Raw genomic sequence first — 20,400 nt, 5'->3', positions numbered from 1 at the left:
ATTACGACGTGCTAGGATTAAGACTGCCTGAGTAACTATTTGCTTATATTCATTATGAAGAAGCCTTTAATTACTTGATTGCATACATAGTTTTCCACTTAGATGGCAAAGTATACTTAGTGCTAAAAAGCTGATTAAACATTCCAAGCAGAACTCCTATTCATTTAATCTGCAGCTGTGATTGCTTAGTACTGATTTTCAGGACCAAGTCAGGACACAGATAATGATGAGCATTTATCCTCAGCAACCACCTCTGATAAATCTGTACAAAGTCATGAATATGGTTTTGCATAGAATCCAGAGGATCTTTAAACTATTTTAAAAATGAGACAGTGTTTTGTCTATCTTGAACTCTCGTTCAAAACACACATGTACAATGTAGTAAACAAATAATAAAAGTGTATCCCTAAAAAGCAAAATCTCAATGCATACAATAAATACTGTTATGAAGAATGATCAGGAGCTAAAATAACTCAATGATCATAGCAGCCCCAATGTTTTAAACTAAAATGAATTGATTGTGGAGTTAAGACATTTCCAAGTTGTAAGGCTTTCATAATGTCTATCCTGGAGTCTTAGAGTACTCTGTGCCACCAAATGCACATTACCGTTGGAAACCAGAGGTCAGATCAAGGGCTAAGTGACTGAACAGTGGAGGTGGCTTTAAAAATTTATTATAATAGATGTAATAAAAAAAAAGAAAGAGGAGTAAATAGGAGAATCCTAACTATTCACTTTAACACTTGAAAGAAAAATTATGGAATGAAAGAAACAGTTTTTGGTAAGCACTCAGAAGAAATTATGAATAACAATTAACAGAGGATTGTGAAAAACAAGTAATGATAAACCAACTAAATTTCTGCCTTACAGACAGAAATCTTGATTTTAAGGCTTTTAATACTGTCTTGTACAACACACTCAGAAGTAAACAGATGGACCATAGCTTAGATACCTGAAGACCTACTCATCTTTGGCTGAGGCTGAGGCTAAGGCTGAGGTAGTTGAAAAATTACAATTGACTTATCATGAAATCACAGCTTGCTGGTTGCTTGAGATTCTAAGAGGGTACTCAGATATAGCAGTGCAAAATAACATCAGAAGCCTTAACAATACAAGCACAGAATGGTATAGGAAGCACCATGCCTCCAAACAGAAAGCAGAAAGTAATTACAGGTGATTAAAAAGTACAATTCCATAAACCAGCTAACCCTGGTTTTAGGGATAACCAGCCCAGAAAGATATATCAGATTGTGTTGGTAAACATTTGATAATGACCTCAGGCAAGAAGGTGGACGAGGAAGAACTAACCATTAGGAATATCATGCTCTTCCTGGGGAAGAGACTGAGATGCTGTCAACTCACTGTAATAACAAGTGGACAAGATGGGTGCCAAAAACCATAGAACTAAGCAATACACTGGAAGAGTAACTCTGAATATATCTACCAAGTAGGTCGATGGAAAAAGCTTGTTTATTTCAGTTTTAACTGCATAATTGCTGGCAATGAACAGTAATAATTAGATGACTCAGTCTACAAATGTTAATAATTTCATGATTGTCTGAATTAGACTAAGATCTCAACAAACTCAATAAACTAACAAAAAAATAGACATAAAAAAATCCACATAAAATCGTACAGGAAATCCAAATTAAATGAGTGGGAACAGTTCCAGTATGCAGTGCAAGAGTGTTTTATAATGACTGACTCTCACAGTTATGCATACAAGAGAAAACTAAGTTAAAGTAGGCAGAGAACTCCACATCCGCATTTTATTAAATTTAATTTCTGATGCTCAGCTTTGCAGCAATTTTGTTCCCTCAATACCTTTTATCTGCATGTACTTATACATGTGCTCATATGAATTTTTTAAGGTAAGCCAACTTACTTGTTTGGATTATTTTTTCCCCAGTAAGTCTAAAACTGGTGTATAAACAGAATAATATGAGACAATATTTGATAGAGATTTAACAGTGAAACTTAAAACCATCCACAGGCTTCCCATATTTTTGTAATATACACTGAAGTTTGTCACTAAAGTCAATTTGTAGGCACTTTGTAAAGTCACTGATAAAAAAACCTCTCATACTAGTATATTTTTCAACTGATCCGTCAAGTGCCAAAAACACAAACAAAACTTGTATCAACAACTTGCCACTCACCACAGTGAATTAGAAGGTCATCATGAAATTCATATAGCTCCTCCCGAATCTCCTCTGGACAGGGACAATCCTCTCCCAGTTGAAAATTCAGCAACATATTAATCTTTAAGGGATTTAAAACACAGTTAAAACTGTGAAATAGCTTAGGACATATTCTAGTATATCGCCGTACTTTACCTATTTATAACTTTGGTTTACAGCATGAGTTTTAGACCACAAGTTTCAACATTCTGACATTCAGCATTTTGTGGCATGGAATAAATTAATTTTCAAATTCATTTTGGTTCTCCAGTGAGTCAGGATTTCATTTTGTCATCATAAAGAGTTTTTTTAATCTTTAATTCAATCTTTTTTTTTAAATATTACCTGCTCTTGAGGAGGAGACCGAAATTCTTTAGTCTTCTTGGCAGTCAATGCAGCAGACATGTTCAAGGCTTGCATGAGTTCATTGTACCTGTATTTCTGGTTATACTGCAATTTTGATACATAACGGTCTGCAAACGATACAATTGCTTCCACTCTATGTTGTAGTTCACAGTCACAAAAATAATTGAGTAAATGACACATCTAGGGTAGAGAAAACAGACAATCTCAACAGTTTTACAAACTCTGGGGGAGAACTTGAGCACACATTATACACTGCATCAGACTGTAAAAATGAGAGACATTTTTCCTGTATTTTTGTTTCAACACTGTGAAGGATAAAAAAATGGTTGTTTCATTTTCTGATTGACAATATATTGTACACCCAATCTATCACTCCATGCACCCAAAATATCTAGAAATCACGCACTAATTTGGCTTGAAAGTGTCCTTTAAAGACTGCCTGGTCTAACCCTTTGCTTCTTATGAAATAAATATGTATTCACATTTCTATTTAAGTATAGATAGATGCAGAAAGAACTGCATCATCATCAATTTTTTAAATGAATTTGAGGTTTTAAGGCAAAGTGGAATTAAAGACCTTCAGAATTTCAAATCTTATTAAGTAGAGAACAGACAAAAAACACAATCCTTTTTTCATTAAGAGTAGAATATAAGTAACATATTTATAATAAATGGTCACCTGAAGCTTAACAGATTCTGGTAATCTTGTCTGCAACAAGCCCTTTGCAGGAGCTTTTGTTTGTTTGATTGCTTTCTCCCCAGCTTCAACAGCCTTCTCTTCAACTTGTGTCACTTCTTCCTTCTCTGTCCTCTCTTCTGTTTCTTCCTTGTGGTCTCCAAACACAGTGGGATCAATGAGGAGTAACACCTGCTTCACATCATCATCATCAAAAACACCCATTACAAGCAGTGTTGCTATCAGTTTAAGAACAGGAACAAACTGGAAAGCAACCTGTCCTCCAACAGGGTCTCGTATGTGACTCCCACTGCCCTGCACTGCCTCTGTCAACATACTTATGGCCTTGGATTTAAGTATCTCCAGGGGTATCTCTGGGATGGATGTCTGATGATCTTCGCTGGTCGCAATAAAGCATGGAGTAGAAAAATTAAAGGCTGGTTTAAGACAAGTGCTAAGACCTACTCCAGGTAAACCATGTTTCTTTGTTTCATCGGGATATAATTTAATATTTCGAGTTTCATCTGTAACTGGAATGATAAACTCATTGCTCATCATGAGCTTGGCTTGCTTGGCGTGCTCCAAGTGAATACTAATGAGCAAGTCGTAGAATCCAGAACGCAGAAGTCCAGGTAAGTATTGATTATCTATTGTGAAAAATAGCTGAGATACATCCACATGGCTACAAAGTGCATAAGCAACTCTAGTGTTACCTAGAGCACTAACTGAGCTATAGAGCTTTAAAGTGTGATAGTGAAACATCATCAAATCTTCTTGTTCACATAGTTCCAAAATATCAACACATCTGTTATGAAATAAAGAAACAGAACACCAGTCAATTCCATGAATAAAGACTTTGAAAAAGTAAAGTTCTATAATCTCTGAACATTTTGATACTAACTAAGATTAGTTAGTATCAACTTTTGTATTAGTGGCTTGAAGAGGAACATTTTCTCAGTTCCTTTTCAAACCACTAATATAAAGATTGATGGTAATTACTCTTAGTGTGTGCATCATTAAAACACAATAAATGGTGGGAATAATTTATTGAGACTGTTTAAAATTATTACTCCATAGGAAAAAAAAAAACCACAACAAAATCTAAGATGGAGGTGCTTCTTTGGAATCAAATGTAAATTAGAACTCGTTTTTAAAATAGGCAGATTAGGCTTGCTGAAAATCTGCATTACTACCATTCCTAAACAGTGCCTTTGTAGTTTACTCAGGATTGTTGGTTCATTTTTTCCACAAGACCCAGTGTTTTTCACTCTTTCCTTGAAATCAGCTTTATTAACAATAAATAAAATTGAGTTTTGAATCATTAAAAGAAATTTAATAATTACTAATAAAAGTACAGCTGTTAAATGATCTTTCTGCTATGCTTCTGCTGATAGTTTGATGTTTCACTGGTAATGACATTTGACATTTGGATAGATCTTTATAATCCTCACTCTGAAGATAAAACTTAATGAAACTCAAAGAAAGGCATGATCTTGACAATAAGAACTTATTTCATGTAAATTCAGCGCAGATGGAACAGGAATAGATTACAGGTTTCTATTACAGAAAAAAATGGTAAAATAGTACTTGCATGTTCTTAATGCTTGTTTTTCTCAAGTGAGAAAAATCTCCATGTTTAAAGACTCACAGATTTAAGAGATGCTATTTCAACTTAAATTTAAATAAAACCAAATAATCATGCTTTCTTTCATGCATGCAAAACTTGGTCCATGTCATTAAAGTTCAGTCTCATGAATACAATAATGTCTGATATGATATCAGGTAGGATCAGAAATTCTCAACAGCTATAAGGTAATTATTCAGAAAGGCGGGTTTAATCAGTACGCTGACACCTTTTTTCAGCATATTTTGTCCACATCAAGTAATTTTATCTCATTTTCAGTGTACCTGTTTTCTTCTGGGATGTGAAGTGCCATCATCTGCAGAGGTTCCAAGCACTGCACGACCCAGCCATGACGCTCGCTGACACGCTCAGTTTCTACTCTGAGGAAGCTGTTTGGCATCCGGCTCCATAAAACTGGCGTGATTGTTTGTACATCAAGGCGAGGGGGACACTGAGGAATAGGATTTCTTTCTTCACTTTTAAAAATTGCTGCTGATAAAGGCATGGTGTTCTGAAACAAATATATGTATTAATTATTTTTGAAACATGTAAATATTAAGAAACCCATAACACCAAAAGGAAGTATAACTTTTAAATAACAAGGAAATTATAGAAATGTAGATGTTATTGCAATGTACAAAATCCATTAAAATCCCCCAAAATTAATGATGTTATCCTCAAACTATATTAGTTTATTTTGACAACTGCAGATAATCAATTAACTGCATATAATAACAACATTTACAGAAGTAAATATAGAAGTCAAATTACAAGTCATGCCTTTGACTCAACCCTTCCTAAGCAAATTTAACTGAGCAGGAATTTACATGGAAATAAACAGATTTAAAAGAGAACATTTACATAAAGGTTGTCTTTCTATAGAATACAAAAAATACTTCCTACCTTCAATTTACCAAGTTCAAACTGAATCAAGTTAGTGCTTGTGGGCTGTAAAAAAGTTGCTGGAAAAAGCTTGGTGTTTGGTTCAACCTAGAAGTGAAATGAGATCAATTATTTTTTTTTAATTAAAAATGAAAAAACAAAATAATCTCTCTGAATATGAGATAAAATAAATATTGTATAACTTACACTTCATTAGCAAATAATTTATATAATTTAGTAAATAAAGTGTTGAATAGTGTCTACCTATAATATAGTAAAGTATTTGCAGTTATCATCATAAGAGCACCTGGTTTTTGAGACAGGTGTTTTGTAGCCTTATGTGCTCTCAACACCTGTAGGAGGAACCACTGCCATGAAATAAAGAATTAAAAATATAATTATAGAACAGTATATTAGTTTTAAAAATTCAGTGCTCCAGGGTGGCTGAAAAAAGTACATCTCTGCAATTAAGTCAAAGTTTCAGACATTCAATTAAATATATTAATCGCATCATGGTGCATTTTGCGTGTCATGTACAGACGCTGTACATAAACTACAATATTTGTGCTGTGAAGGAGTACAACTCCTAACTTTGAGGACAGCAATCCATCAACTATGGACATAGACAAAATAATATAGGGGTATGTATTAACATTCCAACCTTTTTGATAAGGTAAAAAAGCCACAACCCCAAATCCAGAAAAAAAAAGGCATTCTGTTCTGATTGTTGTGTTGGTTTTTTTCCTGAATATCACCATGGAATTCAATAGTTAGATCAAGAACTACAGAAAAATTAATTTCCTCTCTTAAATATGTTGACCTGTAGGCCTTTTAAAATGAAAACAACAAACAAATATTGTCCTTGCATTTCAGTTAAGAAAGCTGAAAAGTATATATGCAAACTCTATAAGACTAGATTACCTAGACCAGACAAATATAAATTATTTGTGGCAGTTGGAGTGAGAGATTTGATTTATTAAAATATTTTAAAGGTTTTACATTATTGTAAAAATATTCAAGACATGGAAATGAAAACTACATAATATTATTTTCATTATTTTCAAAAAGAGAGAAAATAATTAAATTACTCAAAATAAGCTAAAATATAAAAATATTTCACCCTTATTTGCTACAATCTTGTTGGGTTATACTATTTTATATCTATACAGAAAATGCTGGATAGTCTCATTTTTCAGCAGACCAGGTGTAACAGGTTTATTGAGAAAATATTTCCTAAAAGAACTTCTGGTGTTTTTCTTTGAAAAAGAGAAGAAACAGAGGAGAAATAATGGTATTTTGTGAGATAGTTTTACATTTAGTACATAGAACATGATTATATTAATTGTAAATCATACAAGGAAAAACCTGATAGTGTTATTTACACTAAATTCAATAACATGCATCTTCCACACCTGTCTTTTCATACATCTCCTAGCAAGATAAGAACAGCTAAATGCTGTCAATGAAGAAAACCCCACAAACAACCACTGCAAAGAAACACACCAAAGTTTCATGGGTTTGCTTAGAAGCTTTCGTACTTATTTGTATCTGGTTAGAAAAAAAACAAAGCTTAAGCACTTTAACCACCAATTTTCTTTTGCCAGTGTGCTGACATTCAATATTTTCCCAGCGTGACACTGAAGTTACTGGTTACTATTACAAAATGTTCCAAAATCACAACTACTACATAACCTCTCACCCCCACGTACAGGCTGTGCGCAGCCCTGCTACATTTGTTTTCAATGGAGTCAGTATAAAAGTTCCATTAAATCCAGTTAAATAACATTACAGTTTTGTCTGTATTACACATTTGAGGGGGTTGACATAGAAGAAAGCAATGAACTCTTGCTAATACTGGACAACCTCTTCCACAGTAAGTGCTTTACTATAGACAACTGATCTTACTGAGAGGAAATCTCAACAATCTGGTGCTCAAAACTCCTGCCAATCACTGATCCACTTTTAAAATGACATCATGTTTTGATGGTATTAATAACATTTAGGGCTCACCCCACTTATTGTGGCTTTCTGTATTAATGCATCTCTGAATTTTAGGTTTTGAAGCTTATCAAATCACAAGGTTACTAAATCACAGCTATCTGCAGAAGACACAAACCTTAGTAATAATGAAGTAAATTTTTCTTCTTAATTCATATCAAAAATTATATATAAAGTCTAATTTTGACCTTCAGCTAGTTTAAATATTTATTTCCCCTTATTGTATAATAGATTCAGTTGAAAAAACAATTTAAAGAATTAACCTTATTAATCAAGGTTCTGAACTGCACAGAGACGTAAATAAATATTTATCCAAACATACTGAAACAACTCAAAAAATATAGCCTTAAAAGGAGTGAAAAAAGAGGGATAAATCAGAGTGATATAGGAAAACATATTATCATCATACAAATGGTGTCCAGTTAGATTCCTGGAAAAGTAGCATAAAAACAAGAATCTTACTAGGTAGCTTCCTGAAAATTTGATAATACCTGGTAACAAGTGCCAAGCTCTCTTCCATTGGCTGTGAATGACACCATTCCAGTAGCCAGGTCAACAAAGCATCCAATTTCTATATCAACATTACTGCGACCCGATCTCTGGGAATTAGCAATTGCATCTCCTCCCCAAACCATGTAGCAATTGCTGCGCTTCACACTGAAAGAGTAACAAGAACAAAGCATAGGTCACACTGAACTTGGTGGACATGCATTTTTCAATGGAGGAATACCTTTTTTTCCATTTCATAGTTATGAAAAAAATTCACAGGCTTCTGTGTGCACTTGTTAGTTACAGCTAAACAAACTGTTTCATCCATAGGGAGTAAATACAGATATTAAATTAAAGAAGCGCCTTTCATTTAAAATTCTTTCCAAAAGAAATTTTCTTCGCAAGAAGAAAATGATTAATGATAAATTCACTTTAACATGTCTATCTAAAACACATTCAGATATAGATGAGCACAGAAAACTCATACTCCATAATCAATTTTCTTATTAGTTTATATTAATATTTAAAATATCATCGAGCTTATGAACATCTGAATTTTAAACAACAGTATTAAAATAAAAACTTCAATACACTATGAATAATTCCTTACCTTTCATGAACCCTGCCTCTCTCATCCCCTAAAGTAACTGTCACTGTACAATTTTTATTTAGGTCAAAATTCTCACTGTAAAAATGATAGTCTGGTGTTACCCAGCCAACCCAGACAGAGGATGGGTCTTGGCCAGCAAATATCCGTAGTGAGTAAAAATACTGAAAGGAGGAAAAGAGCATATTAGTAACAGAAATTTAAAGTATTTTATCAAGGAATAATCAAATCTCCTGTATATCAAACTTCAATAATAGTAATTCACATTCTTCTAATAAGTAATTTTAAATACTCTTAATAAAAAAAAACAGACTAGTGTTTTAATTTGATGAGGTTTATGTTTACACAAGTTGCAAATAACGCAGCTCTGGACATAATTATTTATAAAGTGTTGTATCATAAAAAATTATCAAAAAGGCTTCTTTCAACAGATTGATTTCTAATGAATATTGATTTCTAATGAACATGTTGCCACAAATAAATCTACTTCAAAACTTCAGAAGAACTAAGCATCTCAACATATTTACTTACTGTAGTAGAAGGAGGAGCAATTTCTTGGCTGTGCTTTCTACAGATAAAGGAAAATCAGTGAATAATTAAATAAAACAAAAGCAGTGAAAAATTAGTCATTATTAGGCTAAGTATACTTAAAAGCTAACTACTGTAAGTCAGCTTACTAGCTAACCAGCTTTGCTTGGTACTGAGTATGCATTAGCAAAGACTGTACAGGATACAAATATACAAGTAAAATAGTTGATTGCAATTAAGGTTGAGAGTGGGAGCAGAGTCAGATTTAGAGCAGTAAAATAAAGACAGAGGTAACTCAGAAAGGTGAGGTGTCCATTAATACCCAGTATATTTAAAAACCTTTCCCACAATCTTTTTTCTTTTAATGAATTAGAAATCTTTCTGCTAGCAATGAGCTATTGAGCAATGATGTTGGTGAGCAATAATCCAAAGGGCAAAAGACTCTGAGCTGGTTTTCCAGACCAGCTTTTGCAAATCATAATAATTCAGAAAAAAATGGAGCTGCTTAGGCAAAGGTCTATAGACCTTGTGATGCACTTATTTAGAAAAGGTTCTCTCTTGTCTGGACATAGCATTTCATGGTAATCTGTTCTTAGTACACAGAAATTTTGAGTATACAATAATAAAGAATAATATAACAATACATTTACACTGAAAGCATGAAGTAGGATAACCAAACCCAAGTCTAACCGTTTTTGGAAAACATCAGAGGAGGCATTTTCCACACCCATGCCGAAGTTGAATGATGAGTGGAACTCAATGGGCATACTCAAACGACAATATATCATGTCTGAATTGCTGTTCTGTGTGCCAAATGTTTTGTGAGTAACTTTTAACCGAGGTGGACTCTCAATGGTCCCATCAATTCTCCATATCTAAAAATAATAGAAATATTTTTAAATAAGTCTATCCAACAAAATGCTGAAAACTTCCATTTAGCTACTAGAGGATGAGAAAATTGAAAGAGCAAACTTAAATTTTTCATAATTAATTATCTTCAAAACTATGCAGCTTTGTTCTCTGACACTGAATTTAACCTGAAGAGCAAGGGAATCAACAGATTCAGTATGATTCCTGACTACAAAAAATATTTTCAAAATGTTCCATTCAGGAGTAAAAAAAAATTAAAAATACAGTTTATTAAACTAATTAACTTTGAGTACGCGAGTCATTAAAAAACCGCATCGCAGGAATAAGTAATTTTCCACCACAAAAAGAAGAAAAATCAATTAGAATTGTTTAGAGGGTCATTATGGACTTTGCGTTCGATATTACTTTCCCTTGAGCTGAAAAAGTGCATTTTCAAATTCAGTGATAGGAATATTTTAAAGTCAGGAATAATGATGAAATAATCCTGATCAAATAAAAAAAAAGGCTGAAATAATTTAGTTGGAATTCAGTGAAATTTTCCGAGACAATCATTGGAGAATAATTGGCTATACCTAAATTAAAATAAATTGCCTAGAGAGATTGCAATAAAAAGTCTCCTCAGGAACTCAAACATATCACTTTGGAATATATTAATTTGAAAAAAATTTATAGAAAAGGCAGAATATATTACTCTGCTCTAGGATAGATTAGTTAGGGAGTTTTGGAGTTCTTATCACTGGTGCATCACAATGAAAGAATCTGTGACACCACAGGTACACTTAAGTGTCCTCAGACTTCAGCTGAACAATTTTTAGATATTTAAGAAAAATTTACAGTAGAAAAGGTTTAGAAAGTGAAAGTGCATGTAAGGTAGAATACAAAAAACCCCCATAGCTAACATGCTTCCAGTAGCTGACCCCAACATAAATTAAGTCACATAATAAACCAGATAGGTATATCTATAGGAATCCATACTACCATAAATGAAAAAGAAGATGGACAAGATCATCTGGAATTATCTAAGAGTTACTTAATAGAGTAATATGACAAACTATCTGATGACAGTAAGCATTAGTAAGGGTTTAATGTCTCAGCTTGCTAAACAAACAATCATTGAACAGGTGTCTCTCTGACATGTAATGTTACCTTAATGTGAGGATGATTTTTTGGCACATTGACAAATGTTGGTAAGCGTTTACTAAACCACATAGCAACATCTCGGTTCATGTTAACAGCAAAAGGTTCAAAACCTTCTTGGAGGCCACACATCGTATAATACTTGAATGTACTGGCATCCATTCCAAGGTTCATGCGACCAATCTGAGATAGACCCAGTGCACAAATTGGAACAAAACCTATAGAAAAAAACCCAGCAAAACTTAATAACTTGGTTTAAAACCAGACATTCTTTATTTTCAATCTTTCTAATGTGAACTAAACTTTAGCTCCTACAAGTAATGCACATGAAGTGATGACAGAAACAAGAATTTAAAGCCACCTTAAATACCAATGTCTATGTTCAATATAATTGCTACCTGAGAAGTTAGGCACTATCCAATTTAATTTGTTATCTTTCTCATTTTTAGACTAATAAACATGGCATTATGCAAAAAAAAGGTCACTGGTAGCCAACCTTGGCTAGACCAAAGTTATTAACAGAAGTTAAATATGGTTTCTGAGAGTGCCAAATTTTCAAAAGAACTTTGAGATGAGGTTCAAGTATCTCAATACATTTGCTTAAAATTTATTTTATCATCAGTAGGTACAAATTTTTTTGCCAGTATTCATTCCTCCATCATTCACAATGGACAAATACACACTCCTTTAATGCTAGCATTTTTTATAACTCAACTTTTTGATCTCCATATATGTTTAGACAGGGATGAAAGGCTGTTGACTTATTTCACCATTTCCCAAAAAAACAAAATTTGGAGCAAAGTTAGGGAAAAGCCCACAGTTCAACCTCTAAAGGAGACATTTTATCTTCTAAATTTTGAGACTTGAGTATAGCTTTGTTAAGGCAGTCACTCATTCTTTGCCTTTATAAAAACTCTATCAATGGTAAGATCAAAGAAGAGCAGTGAGCAACCCAAAGTTTTCTGGCAATTACTAACAGGTATAAAAGCTATTACTGGTTGGAGGCGATACATTTACAAAGAAAAAGTAAATGAAAACATAAAGCAAATCCACTTGAAAATATTCCACAACTCTTTTACTAGAGTCATGTAGATACTACTTTTTTGAAAAACCAAAGGCCAAAAACTGAAGAGGAAAAACATCCCAGGAAAATGGGATATTTGGATAAGTTATGAATAGGACAGAAAAAAAAATAAAGATTAGACTCACGTTGCAAAGATCTTTCTTTTGATACAAACTCTCACCGCACTGTACTCATTTTGTCCTTTGCAGACATGAACATAGTATATTTACACTCCAGTGAGATTATCAGAGACTATATTTTCAGGTTTTGGAATTTTTACAGGATGCTTATTATTATCACTTCTTCACAGCATTGAAGTCCTGACAAAGCCTAGCAACACTGAGAAAATTTATCCACTCTGACTTCTGAAATCCCATTAATGTGGTTGAAGGAGAAAAGAAATTCAGTTTGTGCCACACAATCACTCTCAAAATAACTTTTTATGAAAGTAATGCTAGCACAGTCTGAAGGCTCATATCAGTGAAATATGATTTCTCAGTTCACTGAGTCATGACAGACTAGGTTTTCTGTTTGTTTTTTATTATTTTGTCTTCCAATAACCCTGTGACTTTAAAGGGGAAGTTACCATTTTCTATTCCGAAGTCAGCAAATGCGAGTTCTGAACCTTTACTGGTTATAAGCAACTCTCCGTTCAAAGTAAAGATGATTGACTTGTCATCCAAGTTTATCATACAACCAACTACATCTCCTGGTTGCCAGCTTCGTCCAAAGAATCCACTGCCTTGATGCCAACACTGGCCCTAAATGGAAAACCAAGGAAATAAATCCAGTGGTAAATTAAAAAACAAATACAAAATAAATTAAGAAACCCAGATATTTTATTTTCCAGATATTAAAGTAATTTGTAAACAGTACTGATCATGATTTTTGCCTTAGAGATAACAGGGACATAGAGAGACTAAGGCACCCTAATTTCAGCAATTTGAAACCTGAGAACTACTGTTCACTGGATTCAACTTCTTACACACTGTCATCCTTCTAGTCCTATAGAAGTCAAGCTTGAGAAGAAAGTACATGCAGAAAGCAGAAAAAAAACAGAAAAAGGAAAACAGACTGAGTTTTTTTCAGTGAATAAAGAACCTTTTTTTTTGATTTTCCTAAAACATCATGTATAAAAAATGGAAGTGAGTGCTGTATCTTGTTTATAATCATGGCAGACTTCTGTACTTGGATACAGCCTAGGAAGATACCTACAAACCAACACTTCTTTGTTAGCATATCTTATGACAGAACCAAAATGGAGGTACTATCCACTGTGAAACAGAGCTCAGAGATATCTTTATGCGAATCAAAAACATGCTGGTAGTTGATGTTGAGTACACAGAGGAAACCTGTGTTGTAGCCCTCTGTCTAGCCTGTTTGTAGATCAAAAGAGGTAAAGGTGTACTGACTTTGCTTCCTTCAAATACAAATGCTTGGTCATCAGCTCCCAACTCTATGTCAGGTCGACAGCCTGGCCTGGCCCAGCCAACACGCATGTCTCCACCTGTCACAGCTTCAAACTCAAAGTACCACTTTCCAGACTTCACTGCATAGGATTGTTCTACTCTGAAAAATCGTATCTTGTCAATGCTGACTTTTTCTACTGTTTGGTCAGCTGCAAAAACAAACAGAGGAAAAAAACCTCTCTTTTAATAATGAAACGAAATTATAAATGTCATATAAAAAGGCCATGAGTCTTATTGAAAATACATACCTATCTCTTGGTCAGGTGGCTCAATACTATAGCCATAGCCTGCAAATGTCCTGACAGCTTCACGGAGGCTGTCTCTGTTTGATTTTTTAGTACGTTCATCTAATAATGCATATGGCACCAACCGAGGATTACGTTTGTTCTTTAGATCCTGAAAGGGATAATAAAAAACAACAAGAAGAAAAGTCTGTTTAGATATCACAAAGACTTTGAATAATGAGACAGAGTGTACTTTGGCATCATGTAATGATTACAGAAGAGAAGCAGCATTGATGAAGAAGAGTTCTATGCACGCAAGCTCAATTAATTATCTGTTAATAACACCAAAAACCTAAATACAAGAATGAAGGAGAAGGATGGAAATAAATTCACATACATCCAGCAGCTGTAAACATACAGGTCTGACAATCCAGACTTTTATATGTAGGGCTTCTTTTCCTGCTCCCAATCCCCTCTGGCTTTTCCAGTTATTACAGGGCAGTCAGTATTTGTCATCTTAATTAACACTCCCTCCCAAATGATGTTCTGGAATAAAAAAATCTCATATTCTTTACTGATCCCAAATGCGTGTAAAGAAATTCATACCTGTTGAATGCCATAGGTCCATCCTTGCTTTATTCTATCTTTTGCCCAGACGTTATGAGCATTTTCTGCTAGTTTGTCAACTAGAAATTCCTGAGAAGGTAACAATTTCACTTCAGAAAGATCAAGAGGGGCAGGTTTATATCCATTTGACATCATGTAACTGTAAGTCAACAAAGCAAAACAGAGAGTCAAGCTATCCCAGTTATGGTATTTAAATCTTTCTATGAAGGATTCATAGGGTGGAAATCATTATCTCTCCCCACTTTTTAATCTCCTACTCTCCCTGTTCTTTTGCAAAAATCTTCCATTGCACTTGGTTATTGAATAGGATATAAATTGGATTCTAGCCATCTAGACCATCCATTTTCCACCTACTTTCACAATAGCTAATTAAATGTGACTCAGATCCATATTTACATGCCTAAACGGTTGTTATAAAGCAACAAAATTTTTTATTGAATGACAACTTTTTATATTTATATATATTTGTCATTTAAACATTTCAAGTAATTTCTATTTTAAAGATCTGTATGATGACTTCCTATGAAACTCTCTTATGTATCATTAAGTATGGTATTTTAATTAACTGTTCTGTAAGGACCTCATTGCCATTTTTTCCAACAGAAGAAAAAAATTTTAACTATTGTTCTTACCACTGTTTGACTGAATAAAAAGTTTAGTAATTTTTCAGCAGTAGCCATTATCTTCTCCAACCCTTACATATTGTATAAGGAAAACCTGCCTTTTTAGACATATTCAGATTCTCTTTTGCTCAAGTCTAGTTTCCATTAATTAGGATGTTTCACATAGGCAGTAGGTATTTTAATGAGAATAATAGCAAACCAGTATTATGATAGACTCTCTGCAGTATGAATCTTGAGAAAAGCTCTATTTTACTTTTTTAATTGAGGCCATCAATTTTAAGATTAAGATTACCATCTTTCATATCACAAAAATATGTATTTTACTGCTCACTTGAAGCAATTGACTTTGTTTCTCATGGATAAATTTCTTTCAGAACAAAAAGACATATGGTGGGTTGATAAACTGAAGTGAAATGGCAAGTGTCCAACTTGCTGTTTCTGTCTCCGTAAAGTGGTAAATTCTCTTTCAAGTAAATAGATTTACCATCATATGAATAGACTGTTCTTTACTATGAGGCAGAACAGCACTGCAATGTTGTACTGAGCTTTGGTGTCTCTGTTCTAGGGTGATGTAACACTGCTACAATTGCCTGTATACGACTGTTTCTGCCTCTCAACAACTTCAGAAGGTGATGCAGCACAGTAGTATTCACATTCCAACATCATCACAGCCAAGTAAAGGCCTAACCAGAGATCTGTAAGACCTTATCATGTATGGGGTTCATATCCAGTATACTTTAAATGAATTTAAAATATTTTATATTTATAATAAATATAATATGTAACTGTTACCATAAGGAACATACTTTTTAGGAAGTTTGACTTTTTTAAGATCTTCCTCAGCTGCTGGATGAGCATGAACAATGTGACATCCAAGGGCCAAAAGCGTTCTGGCATAAAAATGGCATTAGTTAAACACAACATTATAGTTCTCATGCATTGTAAAAATACGCAGAAGAAACCATATTTGAAAACATGGAAATAATCTAAAACAATGGTATTTAAAAACCCAAATATTTTCATTTATCAGGATAATAAATAAGCCCTTCAAAGATTAAAAAGGCACAAATCAAAGGCTTGAGATTTCTACCACTTCATTAAAACAAAAAGGATTTGGTCTCTATAGAGACAAGGTTTTTCTACATCAGTCTGATTGGCTTCCTGGGACTTCTAGTAAAGTTAGCAGAATATCTTTGAAAGAGATATTTTAATGGTTTTTATGTCTTGGAACAGTACGATGCACTTGAATAAAAATAAAAAATTAAAACTTTATTTTCTTTTTTATTTAAAGCTCACTTGAGGGTTTCAGTTGACATTTGTAGATTATAATTCTTCTCTGTCTCAGGCAGTTTTGAGAATTCCACAAGACAAGGATGATGCCTTTTATTATCATCCCGTACCTGCAAAAGAACAGCAGAAAGGAGTACTTTCTTGATAGAGTCAAGAATCACAGTAAAAACTCAATAAATTCTCTGCAGCAGTGTAAGTGATATCATTTATCTTTGTTCAGTGATGGCTACTCATAACTATATAAATCTCCTTTTCCCATTTTTTCCTTATAACGTGCACTATAAATACTCCTCCATAGTTAATGAAATAAGCAATTCCAGCTTACATGGTCACATTGTTGGTAATGTATAGACCACCACTGCATATCCTATTCAAATTTCCAAGTCAAGATTTGGGCTGGTAGGAGAGTTAACCTAATACAGGTGACTATATCGAGACAGGTCATTCAAAACATACCTTGCCATATGTCCAGCCCAGTTCTATTTTATTCATTCCCCATAGTTCATGGATATTTTCAGCTAGTTTGTCCCTGATCTTTTCAAGATGAAAAGGAAGAGCAATCTAAGGAAAGAGCATAACAATTCCAGAAATAAGAAGAGGTTCCAGTTACCACACCTTGTATCCAACATCACTTAGTTTACTTAGTGCATCACAACAAGCAAATGAAGAATTGCTAAGAAAGAGGGAAGATTTTATATTATGAATTTAAGTTTTGAATAAACATAAGTTATAGATCGTTATAGATCCCATTACTGCAAACTTCACATACCTGACTGGTGTCTATTGGACAAGGGATAAAAGAAGCTTGTGAGAGAAATTGTGTTGTACCCAACAAATCCCTCACTCCTTCAAAATCTCTCTTATATTCTTTGACTGGTTCCAATTTCATCTTCTCTTTTGGAAGCAATGCCTCATAACAGGGAGCATAGCCAGCAGGAGGCAGAAATTTAAACTCTCCATGACGTCCGCCCAACAAGAAACGAACTCTGTGCAATTTTCAATGAAGCAATTAGACTCTTAAATAATCATCATATACTATCATTATGAATAAATAGTGTAGAAGCCTAAACATTTGTTTTACTACCATTTACAAAACTGCATGTGTTCTTCATGTTTTGGTAAATACCAGAGTGTTACCGAGCATTCATACTAGCAGATACTGTCAGTAAAACCATCATCTACCCATTATATTTGAAAAATTTTTTTGGCCAAAACAAAATTAATTATTTAATGTAGTGGCGTATTGAAATATTTCTCATTTAAAATCAAATGGCTGTAAGTTGTGATTTTTTTAATAGATTTAAGGCATTTGGAAACACAAATCTAATTTAAATTGGACTGTTAATCTAAAAATACTACTGGGACTATTGATACATAACTTGAAAGTTTTAAAGTTAAGTCTCACTGAACACACGCAGACAGTTTGGCATATGAGGGAAATAAAAAACCACTAAAACCTAAATACATTAAGAAAGCAAACAATATTATACTGAATCTTCCAACAGGGAATGAGTTCCAGAAGCACAACTAAGACTCTTTGTAAACCCCTAAAATTTTCTTTTTCTCCTCAGATATAGATTTGTCATATAAATTTAAGAATATACCAGGAGAAACAGCAAAGACAAAAACTATCAAGCTGCATACTTTGATCCTCAAGTGAGCAAACTCTACAGGTAAACAAATGCTAAAAAAAAAGAAAAAAATCCTGTTATCTCTAGAAATTAACCCCTACGTTTTTTGAGATGGAGTGACCAGAAGCCTATAGGAATAGTAGAACAGATCAACATATTTTGTTCACGTTTTAAAAAAGATTAAAGACCCTAGAACACCCTCCTTAACTCACGAACTCAAGATTCCCATGTAAAAGTATTTTCTCTGGTAGCAATAGACACAGATGACAACATACATCTGCTGCTAACATCAGCTATAATGTTACTATAAACTACAAAGAAAAATACTCTCACAAAATATAAAAGCAACATCAAATAAGAATGAAAAAAAAAGAAAATAATTACACCAATTTTGGCAGATTTCTTACAGTAAAAAGTAATTAATATTTTCAAAAGTTTTGTATTAATGCAGCTACATAGTAGGGTCACTCCAGGAGAATAAATGAATTTTATTTACTAAATCTTTGCCTGCCCTCCTTTATTCTGTTTGATTCTTCAGGAGATTTTCTGAATTCACTGAACATAGACAGCTATATAAATTGTATACAGTAAGTTTGAATCTCAGTAATTTATCTACAGAAGAGGTAAGAAATGGGGAATATTAGTAAAGAGGTTCCAAAACTGCTTCTCATCAGTTCTGTTTCCTACTGTGAACACAGTATCAGTTTTCATGATGATTTAGGTTTTTTTACTCCCTGCTGAGAAAGCCAGTGAGAACCTTAATTAGTGCAAAATATGGTGCTGCATTTCTAACATGGTTTTTTTTCACTGATAATTGGAATGAAACAAAATTAATTTCCCCTAGGTCACCAAATACCCATAAAATAATACTTTCCAGACATTGTGACTTGATGAAATAGTTTACAGGCTCATGTGACACTTTTAAGTGAAATCATCACTGAACAAATCATTACTTCCCTGCCTTCCTTCCAGCTGCTATTTGGGCAGAACTGAAGCAGCAAAACAGAATAAATCATACTAGAATTTGGACAATATTTTGTGTGATAAGACAGCAATGAAAAGAATTAAAATTGAGTTGTACTTACTTTACACCTGCTGACAAGCTTACAACAGGGAAGAAAAACCCTTCTATACTGAAGTTCTCAAACATTCCCTGTACAGGCTGCCCATTAATGCGGAATGAAATGCTGGGTACACCTAAATCCAAGCAGCAGCTAACCACATCATCAGATGCCAATAAATGCTGATTGACAGATGCTACAGCTCTGGGTACCCGACCTAGGATAAAAGCATTTAGGAATCAGAATATTTAAGCTGGTTTAATTTAAAAAAATTATTTATTCAGACATTTCTACTGGAATATGTTACAGATGCCTCCTAGTCTTCTCCGAAAAAAGATAATTTCTGACATTGGATAATTGTTCAATAGTGTTGGAAAAAAATATTGAGTTTTTTGGGTCTGCTCACACATATTTTATATACAAAACCCAATGCTAGAACTATTTTAATAAAATTGACAAGACTATGAATTATTAGAATGAATGTACTAAAATTTACTTCAGTGTATACAGTCTAATTAAAATTTACTTCAGTGTATACAGTCTAATTAAAACACCTTTCATTTGAATGGCCCCACTCTATTATTTTCAGAGCAATTAAAGAATACCTAGATGTATATGGCATTTAAAGGCACTGAGAAATATGGGGAAACTAAGGATTTTGTCTTGATGCCTTGAAAATTGCACATTGAAACATAGGTCACATATTGAGCAAGTTAAAAAATAACCATCCTTTACTATGCATGCAAGAGAAATCTGGATGAAAAAATAATGTGATAGTTCATAATTAAAGACTCTACACACAAAGACAAAAATAATGAAATTGGTTAAAAAATTATTAATTTTATTGATAAAGTTGATAATGAAATTATTAATCAAACTTTAATTCAATTTTTCAGATCTCTCAACAGGTTAAAAATAACCCATTTTCCTTCAACTGTAGATTCAAAGTAAAATAATAATGCAAATGTCGATTTGTATAGACCTAATTTATCTGAGATCAATACATCCATTTATTTTGTACAGATAGAATTAATTCAGTATTGATCTAGATCTGG

At 33.4% G+C, this 20,400-nt stretch overlaps 1 protein-coding gene across 7 annotated transcripts in view; it reads right to left on the bottom strand.

Annotated features, from left to right (window-relative positions):
• RYR3 (ryanodine receptor 3) overlaps positions 1–20,400 on the bottom strand; it is a 193,985-nt gene that overhangs the window by 90,655 nt on the left and 82,930 nt on the right. For all 7 annotated transcript variants that reach the window (XM_014266442.3, XM_074542790.1, XM_074542789.1 and 4 more), the window contains 19 exons: positions 19,370–19,562; positions 17,423–17,639; positions 17,110–17,214; positions 16,660–16,763; positions 16,170–16,253; positions 14,720–14,879; positions 14,138–14,285; positions 13,833–14,038; positions 13,007–13,181; positions 11,367–11,575; positions 10,041–10,225; positions 9,354–9,390; positions 8,826–8,986; positions 8,218–8,383; positions 5,750–5,836; positions 5,131–5,357; positions 3,226–4,027; positions 2,526–2,726; positions 2,160–2,262 (listed from right to left, as the gene is read on the bottom strand). In XM_014266442.3, coding sequence (XP_014121917.2) covers positions 2,160–2,262; positions 2,526–2,726; positions 3,226–4,027; positions 5,131–5,357; positions 5,750–5,836; positions 8,218–8,383; positions 8,826–8,986; positions 9,354–9,390; positions 10,041–10,225; positions 11,367–11,575; positions 13,007–13,181; positions 13,833–14,038; positions 14,138–14,285; positions 14,720–14,879; positions 16,170–16,253; positions 16,660–16,763; positions 17,110–17,214; positions 17,423–17,639; positions 19,370–19,562 — 3,570 coding nt within the window. The remainder of the gene's footprint in view (positions 1–2,159; positions 2,263–2,525; positions 2,727–3,225; positions 4,028–5,130; positions 5,358–5,749; positions 5,837–8,217; positions 8,384–8,825; positions 8,987–9,353; positions 9,391–10,040; positions 10,226–11,366; positions 11,576–13,006; positions 13,182–13,832; positions 14,039–14,137; positions 14,286–14,719; positions 14,880–16,169; positions 16,254–16,659; positions 16,764–17,109; positions 17,215–17,422; positions 17,640–19,369; positions 19,563–20,400) is intronic.

The sequence above is a fragment of the Zonotrichia albicollis genome, chromosome 6, assembly GCF_047830755.1.
Source record: "Zonotrichia albicollis isolate bZonAlb1 chromosome 6, bZonAlb1.hap1, whole genome shotgun sequence".
NCBI classification, from domain to species: Eukaryota; Metazoa; Chordata; class Aves; order Passeriformes; family Passerellidae; genus Zonotrichia; species Zonotrichia albicollis.
Note: the sequence above shows the minus strand (reverse complement) of the source record. Positions and strands in the feature narration are given on the sequence as shown.